General features: G+C 36.5%; 1 protein-coding gene across 6 annotated transcripts in view; it reads left to right on the top strand.

The window, feature by feature from the left end:
• Nucleotides 1-15,290, top strand: part of LOC117209248 (phosphatase and actin regulator 4B) — a 385,949-nt gene that overhangs the window by 36,356 nt on the left and 334,303 nt on the right. Inside the window, exon 1 of one of the 6 annotated variants that reach the window (XM_033451031.1) lies at nucleotides 5,510-7,357. The exons of the other annotated variants lie outside the window; for them this stretch is intronic. Within the exon in view, the coding sequence (XP_033306922.1) occupies nucleotides 7,324-7,357 (34 nt within the window). The 5' untranslated portion in view covers nucleotides 5,510-7,323. Of the gene's footprint in view, nucleotides 1-5,509; nucleotides 7,358-15,290 lie in introns of those variants that run through there. 6 annotated transcript variants of the gene reach the window in all.

Raw genomic sequence — 15,290 nt, 5'->3', positions numbered from 1 at the left:
GAAAGCGCATTAATAACTCTATTTAATAGTATTTTTATGGACTTTAGAGTGGAATATTATAATATGTAAATAATTTGAAGAGGAATTGCACGAGTAGACTTTGAATGCAGTAGTTTGTAATTAAATTAATTAGGAAAAATATTTCTAGTAGAATATCGCGTGGAATTTTAAGTAAGAATTTGCACAATTTATCGAAGATAATGCAAAAATAATTTAATTAAAGGAGTCTGGTTCTTATCAAATCATCTGTATACATATACCTACTTACATGTATATTTATAAGTAAATAAATTTACTTTTCATGTTCATGACGTGTAACGTGTAACGCGCTTAAGGAATTCAATTTTTGTTTCGTCAGATAATTTTTTGGTTAGCAGTGGGTTTAAAAAAAAAAGAAGAAAAAAAGATAGAAAAGATAGCCTTGCTGAAATAGATAAAACAATAGTTCCAATCAATTCGAGTTCTCGTGAAGTAGTATCCTACATCGAACGAAAATATTTTTTAAACTGGGTATCGGAAAACTACCGCAGGTTTTGAAAAACGCAACGCAAAGAGAAGGAATAAAAAACAAAAATACAAAAAGTAAATAGATATATAAAAGTATAGAAAATAATAGCAAAAAATGAATAGAAATACAAAGATCTAAGAAAGTGAACGAAAAAGGTACAAAAAAATTCAAAAAGTTAAACAAGGCGGATAAAAAGAATTCTAAAGTAAATAAATTACAACGATCGTTGAGGAACTAAAGATCTTTAAGATATTCGTCGAACATACGTGAAACGTATCCGAAATGTTTCAAAGCGATAAAATTGTCCTAAAATTTCAAAGAAATTCCACGTTGTTCACCCAGTTTACTCAACCTACAAAAACCATCCAAAATTATTGGTGATCCGATTAGCCCGGTTAGCGAAATAATTGGCCGGGAAACAACAGATCCATTATGTATCCGTACAGAAACATCGGCAAGCATTGTGCAGTAATTATCCCGAATTACGTAGCGTATTTAGTTTCCGTCGATCCACGTCGCCGTCAGAAATTACTCGACGCGGCAGTTGTCGTGCTGAACACACGTGTTATTTGATCCAATGATGTCCGTGGGCTGGGCTAGCGTAATCATCGTGAGAGCCGCTATTGTGCCGGATAGCTGGCTGATACATTGCAAAGATTATTGCCCTTGGCACACATTCGTATCTCGTTCTACAAATTCGACTTGCCTATATATATTCTCGTTCAACTCACCTCTACATAACCACCGAACTTTATTCAACAAGATATAAAATAAACAAATATTGCAAAATGTATAACAGTGAAACTGTGTTTTGGATTGAGTAAATAGTTGCTAGTAGTATAGGTAATTGCTGTTTTTCCATACCAATTAGATTCCTCTTTCAAGAAAGTTACAATATAATTTAACCTGAAATTTATTCCTTCTTATTGGGTTGAGACGTGAGCAATTGCCATTATTCATATTGCAAATTCTCTTTCTCGAGACTCAAGTTACAAAATCACATCATCTTACATGTATTTTTCGTTATTGTAGTCGCTGTTCGAAACATTTCGGGATTACTGCGAACGATTTTATTATATTATTGGGTTGGCAACTAAGTGATTGCGGATTTTGTCAATACCACCTAATAACAAAATCCGCAATCACTTAGTTGCCAAACCAATATATCATATGAGCTATATAAGTAAAGAGAAGTGAAAGAGTCCTAAAAACTTAATTTCGAAGATTTCATGAGAGTCATTAACCCTTTCGCTTCGGCAGTCCAGTCCGCCGAAGTACTGTCACTGAATGGAAGCGCGCGCCAGAAATGCGTACAGGTCATTTCGTGGATGTCGCCTATAAGGGCCGCTTGTACCCACAGGTCATCTCGCGGGCGCCGCCTATAAGCGGCACCCGAAGCGAAAGGGTTAAAAGAGATACAGACACAAACGATAGATACAAATAAAAATCAAAGTGCCATGGGAAATGGTAATATCGTGTCTTTATAATGCACAAAAGCTTCATGAATCTTCACGAGATCGATAGAACGAAGCGTTGCGTGGTGCACAAAGGTCTCCATATTCCTGGAGTGTTCATACTTAACTCAAAAGCGGATCCTTCACATCATTATCGAGGAACGCGATCACGCGCGTTTCAGGGAAAAGGAAAAAACGAAGAGATTGCGTCGCACGATAAATCTACTCGCGTGTCTGTCAGCTATAGATGCTAGTCCGATTCTCCCTAAACTGGCCCATTGTCAGCGCCTCGATAATTTCTCCTACTCGTACAGTCTGTAGCAGTTTCCCTTTTCTTCGCTCTTCTTACTCGCTCTACAAAAGAAAGGAATATCTCCTTACTCGTACGTCTTTGACTTCAAGTCCGATTACGTTTCGTGAAAGAGGCTGCTCTACGATTTTCTGATCACTTCGGGGATTCGAAGGAGTCTCCGAGTGCTTTGACCTCTAATACCCTTTCATCGACTTCGCGAATCTTGTGTAGTTAGTTTCAAGCCTGGTTTCCAACGTGGACATAATTTCCCCGTTATTTTTTCGCTTTAAATCTTTATACATACATTTTCCTCATATTTCGTTTTAGTCGGTAGAGCTACTAATTTTCTAGAATTAACGGAGAATTCGAAGTTCTGTCTTGAATCAGATGAAATATTCTAATTTACCTCTGGAAGATGTTTGCGTACACTTGCAGGCAAAGGTGGATTTTCTGGTAGGATTCTCACTTTTGCATATCTTGCACGCGATGCATGATTCATGCAAATATGCCACAACGAAATACTGCAAACATTATTAGCTCAAGGAAACTGACACATAAAGCCTTGTTTTTCAACTTCTAGTAACTAGGATCTTATCAGTCTAGAATGTCTTGTTTTTCGTGGAATCATAAATGAAGGAAAATTTTAAACCAGTCAACATCTTTTCCCACACATTCTCCTTCCGGTAATTTAGTTTTCCTTGTCAGAATTTTCAAATAAATGAGAAGAGTTTGCAAATCTTAAACTCGAAACAGTAAAATTCTTATCTTTTAAGTAGTAATTTTCAAACATTGTAAAAACACAATTTTACATAAAAAATAAAGTTCTGTTTTATCGAGGCTATTAGCGTTTTAAGTGAACATTTCCCTGTTTCTTCGCTCTGTTCGTAAGAAGGTAATTTGATTGTTTGAATTACCATTTAAAGACATCCTGGTCATTCTTACCATATAGGAAAGTCCGTTCACTTTTCCTCACTCGAGGATGCAATACGTTTTGCGTTTTAAGTCTGTGCATAAATAAAATTTACGAGTTTAAGTAAAGCTTGTATAACACGTTAAACATGTTGGTCCAATGTATTCGTCACCTATGTGCGTAAGAAGTGTGCAAAACTGATCATAATGCTCTAATTGAAATATTTGTCATGTTTATCGCTAACTACGACGACATTCAGCTATTTATAATATTATAATAGCTAAGGAGAGTTGATGTGTTTGTTTATTTCGAACATTATTTATCAACGATGTTATGATATCAGATATATACTTGACATTTTAATTGATTGATATTTTTCAATATCTTATTTTTGTAAAATTCCAACAATTAATTAATATAAATCGATTATAGTAGATATATAGTTATCGAGAAATCGTATTTGATATTCTATATCAATTCAACACGAACTGGTTTCTATTGTTACTTGCCTCTGTCGTATTATGGATGGAAGAGGCGCGCACTAAAATTGATTAGTAATTACGTATTACAGGTGTGTTCAGCTATGCAACGCGTTTAGTATGAAAGAAAAAGCGTTATTAGACACGTTGCGATTATGAATTAATTTCGAAAGTGCCACAATTTCTGTACCACCGAGCTTTTGTCGCAATTAATTCGAACAGCTAAGATGTACAATTATCGCGCGTTACTTGCACGACTGAAACAGTTACGGGGAACATGCATGGCATTTGCATAATTTCACGATTCACCGTGCATTTAAAGAATATTGCATTACGTTTGAACCTAAGAATACCCACAGGAACCGGTTTCTTCTGACACAGAATGAGTTACAAGTGGTATTTGTTGTGTTTACGACAATGTGATTTATATCATTGGTTTAATTCGTTAATGTCGTTATAATAAACAATTCCGTTAATTTCAAATGATTCTACGAGTTATTAGTTCAATCGTGGCTAGTTCAACCTCCACTTTTTAATTTAATCCTTCGGTTGTAAATCGATCGATGAGTAATTCGGTTTAAAAAAATTCCCGCAACAGACTATTTTTTCGCACGTTGTCCCGGTCAGAATTGTTATTAAACACACGCACCGAATACGACAATGTCTAATACGTTGAATTCCCTGTTTTAAAGTAGCAGATAATATGTGTCATTTCTACTCTGATATCAGCCCACGTGAGAGAAGGAAACATGTTCTGAACTGGCATAGTAGTGAAGAAGTTGCAATATTTTGGGACAGTCTAATAAGCAGTCTCTTAAAGCCCTATTTTCTTCGTGAAAACTTTAGCATTTCCAAATGATCGTGGTCTCAACTTTCCAGATTTACAGTTATATACTTCTAAAAAATTACGTGGTTCTTCGTAAAAGCGTCATCAACATGGTCTCATTGTAGCGCTAATAAAATTTCAGAAAGTTCCCTTCAACGCACATAATATATTTCTATACAAAGTGTCTCGCAGTTTAGTGTACAAATATTTTGCCAACATGTTCCGTGGCTAAAAATAAGATGAAAATATAATGTAGCGGAAAGTCTATAAATGCTTCGTTAGAAAGTTATAGCGAAAACATGAAATGCGTCAGACATATATGTCAATACTCTTTCTTTTAGTTTGATACAAAATTAGACAAGATGATGTTCGTGATACATGTTGATATAAGACACTCACATATGTTTACGGTTTTTATGTATAGTTCTATCATGTTGGTATGTGAAGAAATTAGACGAAATCGTCATGGATTTTGACCTACAATAAATTCAATAACACATCGACATCAAGTCAGACACAAATTTCATATTTCGTTAGAACTTCTTGATAGAGAGTAATCAAGATTTTAGTTTCATTTTTACTTACGCAATACACTGGCAAAGTTTGTACACTAAACAGCGGGACATCTTGTATATTCCACATAATACATTCTATAATAAATCTTTGAATATTTTCGTGAGCCAGTGTACGCAATCCTTCCATTGCGTTAATTGCGAAATGATACGAAACCTACTAATAATACGAAATTTCATGAAAACGATATGAAATTCGTATGGACACGCGATGAAATGTTTCGGTTGGATCGATCAGCACGATCGAGATCCCATGACCTTCCTCCCCGCGATAGTCTGCAAGTACTACAGCCTATTTGCGTCAGTTCAGTCCCTATAGATTGTGCATCGATACCAGTCTATTCTCAGCTTGGTACGAGCACGACACAGCATGTCGCGCGCTCACTGCCAATCAAGTGCCGCTCGGTTGGCCACAAAGGTGCTCTTCTATCGTTGTGTGAAGCGGATAGTTCATGATGGCTCCGGTGTGTTGGTATAATTGAAGTGACGGAAGCCCGGCAAGGTGTGGTGGCCACGTTCTTGCACGATGTAAACAGCTCGACCAGGTCGAGCTCCAGTGCACCGGATACCGTTGACGAAGACGGCCGTACGTGGTTTTGCCACTCGACATTCTTCCACGAGTTACGCTAGTTAATGGCGCGACGCCTCTTCTCGATGTCGTAGTCAATGGATCGTTCGCTATTGCTTATCGACTTCGTCATTCTTCAGACTCTTCATATTCTTCTATCTTCATTTTCCTATATTTTTCGCTGTCACATATGTTTAGGTGTTTTTGATAAGTTTTGTTGAATCTCTTTAATTGAATTATTTATCGAAGATTACTTTTATGCGAAGCTTTTATTAGTGGCCATATGAAAGATTGGTGACAACACAGTGATACGAAAAAGTGAACGTAAACGTTAAAGGACAGATAAGACAAAGAGCGACGCTCAACGACTGTCTCCGTCTAAAAGACGTAGCGTCGTTTCGTCGAAAACGTAGAATAATCAACGTGGAGTGATTAAATCGAGAGACTGCTAAGTACATTAAATTGACGTAACAACGCGAAGCATCGGTCTCTGAGGTGTGATTACACTTGCGGTAACAATTTGCGATATCAGACTGCGTTAGTTGAATACATTGGATTAGCCGTACTCCGTGAATCGATGGAAGATGTATCGTTACGCGATACGGTTCAAGTGCATCGTCGAGGAAAACAAACAGGGAAATCATATCTGCTACCAATAAGAGAAAAGTTCTAATCTTTCAATTTCTCCTAGCCTATATAGTGTAAGGTAACATTCATAGCGTAATAGACTTACAGTGTGAAAGTAGACACGCACGGAGATCGTAATGTGGTTGTTGGTTGATTAATTACTAATCGCGTTCTAAATTGAGTTCGTACGAGCTATCGTTGATTAAAGAAGCTTGTTTAAATACTGTTCCTACCCTCGTATCGCGGTAACGAATGTGTTTTTCACGTGTGGACTGCTCATTAACCAGTTCACGAAGTCTGCAACTCAGAGACAGGCGATACACTGATCAACTGGTCACCTCTGCGGTACAACTAGATTGATTGCACCGAAACTCTGGTTCCAGGCCATTTCAGCTGACCATCGAACGTCTGGCGATTAAAAGTGCTCACGTGTGAAACCGCGTGGTTTGTCACGAGACGACGATCGAACGCGAGGGAACAAAGGACAGGCGGTCGTTTACTGGCGCAGCGACTCGTGAAAAAGATTTCTCTTTGTCCTATGAGTCAGGCGAATCGTAGAATCTGAAGAGGCGTCTCGATGTTGCTCTCGAACCTGGGCTGGATGAAAGAGTATGTTCATCGATCGACTCGGAGACCTTCGATAAAATCTTCTTCCGCGAGACGTCCTTACCTCTCTCTTGGCCTTATCGCTTGAAACGCAGCTCTAGAGATAGTCCAGGTCGACCTGTCGTCGGCTCGTGAGTACACGACGCGCAATAAAATCGCTGCATGCAAATCCACGCCGCTGCTAGTCTTCGTGGGATCGTTTCGTGAATATTCAACAGGACTCGGTGAAACGGGCCATTGATTGAACAAAGAACTTCCGTGTGGAAAGTGACGAACGGTATCGCGACGATGAGGAACGACTTAACGGGGAACCTTTTGGCCCGGCCTTATTATTTCGCATGACGCCGCATACAGTTCGATCGCGTCATCATGAACCTTGTTTTCGCCAGCCTGTTCCAGTACCGGTGAATATCGGTGAATTGTTTCGGGATACTTGTTGATCTACTGTCGCTACCGTGGAACATCGCTGGTGCTTGATGAGATGAGCTTGTTGCGATTCGGGCCTTTTAAAGATGGTATGTCATTTTTCATCAAGTTTTTCATCAGATTTTGTTAGTATGATTTTATTCCTTGATTATGAAATTGAAATTAATGAGATTTCAATCGAATTGCTCGTTTTTGTCTCGTGCGATATTCTGTAGAAAATGAAGCAAACGAAATTTTAAAAGTTTCTTAAATGTGAAGGACATACTAGTGTGACTAGAGAGAATAATCTGTTGTCATTAAGTAATATACTTTCTTTTAATTGCGTTATTTATATATACTGCATAGATTTTTATAAAAATAGATTTGCCATTTTCTATCTTTCTTGTATTGCACGTGTTATTCTGACAATTCTCGCTTATTTTATGAACAATATTTCACATTTATTTCTTTATATACGATACGATCTCTTCCAAACAATTTATTGGTAAATGATTGTCCACACATTGTACGAGAAGCGCTACCACAAAAGAACGTATCGTTTTACATAATATCATACAGCGTCGTCGATTTCGTGCTTTCGATACCGGCAGCTTCGATATAAAGCAGAATAACAACCGAGGATTCGATTATTTTACATTGCATTGTCAGAAACGCCGATTTGTCAACCGGATCGGGGATACTGACAATCTGTTTTTTTTAATTTGCGACAGGATGAAAAAAGGAAGTTCTACCTTTCGGAACAATTCCATTTCCTGCATTCCATTAACGACGGCGGGACGTTGCGATCTGATTGTTAAAAAATATCCAAAATGTTTTGTGCCCGCCGACCGTGTAAATCCATTAATCTGATTGCATTGATCGCTGCGACCACTTGCAACATAGAGATACGCGTGTCGCAAATTAATTCATCGAACGAATGAATTTATCAAATCTTTCCGCTAACTGCCAGCAATCGATCGCGATTATTTATACAAAATGCGTCGTGTTGTGACGGAATTAAAAATTATATTTTATGCGGTATGAGTGAAATATTATACCTACATATCGATGTGTTATTTTATATCATGTTATTGTCACTTTACCTTAATATCAACAACGATCATTATTAATATTTTAATTTATTTACTTGTAATTTATTTATTTCGTCACGGTTCTTTATCTTATCCTTTTAAAATATTTATATTAATATTTCAAGTTTAGCTACACACGTAAACGTTATACATAGTTGGAAAGGAATTTCTATGAAAATAATGTTTACCCGTTATTAAATTATTATTCGACACATGGCTCCTTGTAAGCATATTTACAGTATTAATGTTATGCTCGGCGCTTATTATAGGCACTTATAAATACAGGCAAGGATATACATAACACCATTGATCGGTGTAACGACGTTTCATCGTTACCTATTTCTTCATACGTAGGTACGTCGAATAAATGGGAGATGGGATAATCGAGAAACCATAAAATGGAATCCCCGTTGATAGAGGCAGCTCCGCTGTACATCGAGCTTGCCAACGCAAAAATACGTGATGTGCATAAAGGATCAAATAAAACGGAAAGCTGGTTATCGCTGGAAATGTATATAAATGTACGGAAATGTATAATGCAGTATCGCATTCCGGAATTTCTGATGCGAATGTCCATTACGTTGTTATCTCAAGGATCATCTTGATTACGATATAAAAATGAAACGATCCGATTCTAGTTTACTGATTTACTAAATAATGTCCTCGCCATCAGTCAGAAGCTGATATCTTTTAGATCTTAAAAAAGATGGAATCTCATTTAGTTTCTGTAGGTATCGATTGGAAGACAATGTTGCAATTGTCCTTTATCCTTAGAACAGAAAGATCGATTGGATCATTTTAATCCATTGACGAGTCGATCGAAGGTATTATTCTTATTAAAGAATATAATTATTGAACAATTTTTTAACATGGTTTGATTCGAATTATTCCAAATATACTTAGGATCCATTTATTTTCATATTTCAAACGAAACAATTTATTAGAGAATATGCGATGAATATAGAGATATAATAAAAATAATGATAAAAAAAGGATTATATCTAAGAGATTGAGAATTATATCATTTTCCTCGGTTAATACATTAAAGATTTCATTTAAAGATTCGCCTAAACTTATGAACCAGAAGTATCTATATTTTAACCAATTTTATTTTGCTCCTATAATATTAATTTTCCTTTTAAGTTTTTCATATTTCCTGAAATGTACAATAACTCAAAGCTTTGATCAATAAATACAAATAACTGGAATCGTTGATTGACAAATAAGAAACCACGTAAACCACGTTGTACGACGTATGTACGATGCATAGGAATTGAGAAGAGACACTTTATTCGAACGAGAAGTATTCTATTCTGCATTGACTTGGCGGCGACCCACGCGAAGCATTTAGGTCATCGATTGAATCATGACCGAGGAATAATGCTTTCTATAACCTTCAAAAATTCGAACAAGACGACTCGTCGGGAGGAGTCGCCGCCCTTATGCATCCTACGTAATTATCATTCCCAACTATTCACGGCTGTAAAAAAGACCTCGCAACTTTTAATACATCATGAAACTTTTCAATAAAACCACTCCCTCGAAACTTTCTATCTATCTCTATATATCTCTTATCTTGATTTCTTTTGTCCTTTTCTTTCAAACTTTTTAATTTTCACTTCTGGTATACGATATCCTGCTGCTATAAACTAGCATAAAAGTAGCTGCAACTATCTTATTTATTGCACAACGGAAACGATATTTTTCGAATTTTAACAAGTATCAATAACTTAATATTAACGTACAGTAATACAATTTCAAATCTATACTTATGCATTCATAAATTCCAATGTTATTTATACTGAAATTACTGTACAGCCAATATAATCATTTCTTATATTTCTTTCAACAATTTCATACATGTCGGTAATCGAATTTTTCGTTTTTACCATCGTTCATACTTATCGAAAAATCTCGGAAAGCTTGCGGAAGCTTCGATTGGTGTCCCAAACATTTCAAAGCATTACATCGAATTCCTATTTTGGTGGCGGAAACCGCGAACCAGGCACAATTTTCCACGGCATCGGGCTCGGGGACTGGCTGCTATTTGGTGCACGAAAGCGGACTTCCTCTAGGAACACGGCTTGCAATGCCCGGCCTACTTTATATTTACCTCGACGCGAAAGGCGCCGGAAGAGCCACTTTAAAGGACAAACATTTTCAGGTTTCCGCGGCGTTTTTAGCCGCGCTACGCGATGGCAAGAAAATCACCACAGCGTCTCCGTTCGACGTAGCTGTAATTTGTGACAGATATAGAAATATCATAGACTAATCCAATTCTCAGATTTTTAGACCATTTTTGTTTTAATTTCGTTTTAATCCCAAGGAAAAAAATTTACATGTTTCAACCTTTTTTTTTTGTTTGTTAGGAATTAACTTTCGTTGAACGAACACGAATAATATAGCCGAAGAAAATGTCCGAAGAGTCAAAATAAAATTCGTCATTGTTAATTTCTGTTTAATTTCAAACGGTGTACTTCTCTGAGTAACTTAAACTTCTCTCGTTTTTTACCATTTTGGTCAGTTTATTATTAAATATTTTAAGCCTCTGTAACCCAATTTTTTTGCCAGTATAACAGAATTTAGGTAAACTGAAACCAGCGAATATCAACCTTCAGATGAATCTACAATTTTCGAAAATTTTATTTAAAAGGAAGAGGTTTGTAACTTTGGAATCAAAATGGGGTACAATATCTGTGTAAAAATAAAATTAGATTATAAAAAAATGAAAATCGATGGCTAATAATAGACAATAGTAGATCCCAAAGCGTTGAACAAAATTTTAATAGAAAATTAAAACGAGAAATCACTTGTTAACGATTCTTTTTATTTGCTTCAAACTGAAGAAAATTCTTGTTTCTTCAGAAATAAAAACGTGATCGGGTGGTAAATTGCTCAAAGTATATAAGAGAATGAAGACAGTTAACGACGATAGCCATTGATATAGCTGTACCTGGAACTGTACAGACATCTCTGTTGAATCAAGCAATTACATTTATACGTTGAATAAAGTAATTACGGAGTATAAGGAGCTAAGCGTTCCTTTCGAGCGCACAAGGTGAACTAATTACCTTCGCATCGTGCTGGCACTTTTTCGATATTTCAATTCAAGCGTAGTTGAACGCAATTTTGATTACGAATAATTCGTGAAATATCGAGTACTAGACACTTTGATGGAATTTTTGTAAACAGTCTATAACGAAATTTATCAGTGTGTAAAGTTTGTATTAAATCGACGACCTAAGGTTCCTACGTTCTTCTTGTTGGCTGTGGAAGCGTTTCATTAAAACTTTACTGTTTACAATGTTTCATTAAAACTTTACGCTATTAAATCTCTGTCGACTCTGGTTCAATAACAATCGCAGTATCAGCAAAAATTAATCCTCTATGTCATGCGATAAAAGTTGCATACACCGTGACATATCCTCTCTATTTATTCTTTTTCAATTTTATTTGATTTTAACATTCAGTAACAATTTAGAAATTACGTATTCTATGTTTACTTTTCTTTAATCAAGTATAATATCCTTACCTTTAATTACTTACACCATTTAATAGCATACATCATACAAATAATTATACACGCTTCTAATACGTATTTGTCACTATCGATATAAATCATTCGTTCATATGATAATCAGACTGAGGGATTTTATGAAAATTCATATGTTTGAGAATATAATTAAAAAAGTGGAACATCCGTTTCACCTAGCAAAGTAATATCAACAAACACGACATATGTTTGAAGTATTTTATACATTCTTTCCTATTATTTGCTATGAAAATGCATAAAAATCCGCATTATAATGATTGCTATTGCTTGCTCGGTTTTTTAGATGAAAGGAAAAGATTCTAAATTTGCGCTCTCATAAGCGAACGAAATTGCAGTTATATAGTATAATCTGCACTTGCTCAAGCTTCGAATTGTATCAACTTTAGTTCCTAACATCTAACTGGTTTTACCTTCTTATTACGTTTCTTTCACCGACTATACATTTCTCTCAACCTAAGGGTGTGCGATGGAGAAACCTGAAGGTGAGAAGCACTTCGGCGATGAATACGCAGGCCGAACCCGACATCGTGAAAAGGAAAATGAGGGGGATGAGATAGAAACGATCTTCCTCGTAGAGGGTGACTACGGTTACATAACAATGAGACGTCGCGGCGTCGTAGACGCTCCGAAACACTCACCCTTCTTCTTTCTTTTCCCCTCCGCATCTGTTTCTTCAGCAAGCTGCTGAAAATGTATGTATATTGTCGATGGAAGACTTTCCAGCTTCTATCGGATCGGTGAACATTTGAGTGCTTATTCGTAATGTTAGTTACGTGAGGGTAAATTTCACAGAAATTGTCTCGGACATTTTGGGGTAGATATTTTGAATTTGTAAAAGTGGGTCAAAGTCTCAACGAGTAGAATATTGCGCAAAGAAACTGTGCTTTTTTACTTGAAGAAGAATTGAGCTCATTGCAGGATATAATAGATATATTGCAAGAAAAAGTCCTGGACTATTTTTCACGAAATAAATCTTCCGATGTTTTTTTAAATTTATTTCGAAGCAATTTGATTTATTCGGCTTTTACTAAATGTGGTAATAGAAACGAATGGATTTATAGACAAATATTTCGTTCGAGGGTTGCAAAATTCGTAACTTTAAGTAGATATCGCAGTCCACATCGGTAAATGTAGCGTTTGTTTGACGTTGGTATTCGCATGTTTCACGATTTATTTCCATGTAATTTTTATAATAAATATTTATATTTTCCGAATATTTATGGAATAAGAATACGAACTACTGTCGAGCGGAAAAACACATAAATTATTATTCATTTTAAGTGTTTAATTTGTAACTAATAACTTAAATTAAATTGTCCTTTTGCGTATTTCGCGTCCAAGAACTTCCACTTTTCCAATACGTTCCCGTGACGAAAGGCCAGAGGATTCGCGTTCGTTTTTCTCGTATTCTTGCCATTCTCGCACGATCGTGAAAGTTTGATCGTGTAAGGCGCGTGTGTCGATCGCATATTGAACGAGGAATCGGAAGTAGCTTGTGGAAAAACGGCAAGGTGGTCTGGTAGGAAATGCGTGTTCATGGTGGTTGCGTCGGAGCTACTCGTACCAACGGTTGAAAAGTTGGAAAGTTTTACAGGAGGGAGACGAATCGATGGGATTTTCCATGCTCCGGCTTTTCTCCTGCTGCTGACTTGTTTATTCCGTTCGTGTAGTCACCAAAGTATCGATAATAGGGTCTCTGAGTCCTTCAACTGTCGCTCGTTACGTGAAAAATTATTTATTTCCAATGTGTGTCTGTTTTTTAGATTAGGAAGTTACAGAGAGTTTGTATGTATCAGAAACTATCTGATTTAGTTATTCGAAAAGAAATACGAGGAGAGAAATATATCATATACATCGATTTAGCAGGAAATCCAATTTAAAGAAAAATTCAGTTTCCATTATATAAGTAAATAAATCTGTGAAGTAAATTAGCATAGTAGGTATGTTTTGATAAGATATATAAAACGATATAAAGAAAAATATGTTGAATTCTTGAATCGATCGTATTATACTATTCTCAAGATTCAAATTAATACGTCAAAAACAACGAGCCTTAATTTGCCTTACTTTACGATCCTCGAGCCCTTTTAGTTTTGCAAACATTGTTTGATAATCGTATAAGATCGATCTTGCGCCTCGAAATATATTCTTAGCGGTATCGACATCGCCAACCAAGGCCGGAATCGTTTATCATTGACATTAGCTGTCAGCTACGGGGTTTACGCGCATAATCGAATGTCCTATAGAGCGGCGAGGTAATTACGATATTACATCGATCTTCTTTGGAAAGAAAATCAGGGCTCGGCTGTACGCTCTGCTTCTATATTAACGTTCGATCTCCATTTAGAATCTCTGTTGCACGGCTCTTTGATCGCGCACCCTTTCTCGTTACACCAGGTGCTGTTTTAAAATTTAAATTCGCCCGCCGTACTCGAGAAAGCACCTCGATACCGTAACGATCCCGCGAATCGAATTTTGTCCAGGAAATTAGCGAGAATCCAATTTTCTACGAAACGGTGAGAACGCATTCGAAAACTAACCGCGGAACTAATTTCGTGAACGAAGTTTCCACTCGTGGACGTAACGCATTCGATATCCGTGAAATACATGGTTGGTTCTTCGACCCGGCTTGGTAATATTTACCTTCTACAGGAGAACGAAAACTAGCTCGGCAACCGGCGTAATACCGTCGACGAAACTATTTCAATAACAGGCCGGCTCTCACCCCCGCCGGAAATCGCAGAATTGCCTTCGCTGCTTTCCCTTATTTTCTATCATCTTTGTTTCGCTCATGTCGAAGTATTACCACTGGCAAAGGTTCTGCTTGTTTCTTACGAGTACTTTAATGAAAGATGCAGGAAGAATGTTTTATCGTGTTCCTTTCGCGATAACGATCTTTGCGTCGTTCTTGATTTTGTTTAAACGTAAGTAATGTTCGCTTTTTTGGAGAACACATCAGTTTCAGTTTCATGCATTTGATAGTGCTTGGTCTGCTGTCGTCGGACGAATGTAATATTTTAATCCCCTCGTTTTCAAGTTATTTCACAGTCGCAAATTACTGCCAGTAATTTTTCCATTTGTTATTTATATGACAAATAAACAATTCATACGAAGATTTTAATGTTTAAATGTGTAGGGATTATTTAGAAAATGAAACTTATTTACAGTTCCACGAACATCTTCTAATAAGAGTTTAATTTTATGATTTCAAAACATTTCGCCTATATACAGCTACTGTGGGAACGAGAAAGTTAACCAAATATCGGAGAAAATATTTTCACGGTTTTTATAAATTCTTTGTAAAATTCTACACGAGATACTCACTTGAAGTACATTTTACTGCGATGCTTCTATCTTCTGTAGCTGCCTTCAATCTCATAGATGTTCTACACGCTTTCA

Source organism: Bombus bifarius, unplaced genomic scaffold, assembly GCF_011952205.1.
Source record: "Bombus bifarius isolate JDL3187 unplaced genomic scaffold, Bbif_JDL3187 scf7180000008166, whole genome shotgun sequence".
Classification (NCBI taxonomy): domain Eukaryota; kingdom Metazoa; phylum Arthropoda; class Insecta; order Hymenoptera; family Apidae; genus Bombus; species Bombus bifarius.
This window is presented reverse-complemented; position numbering and strand designations above follow the sequence as displayed.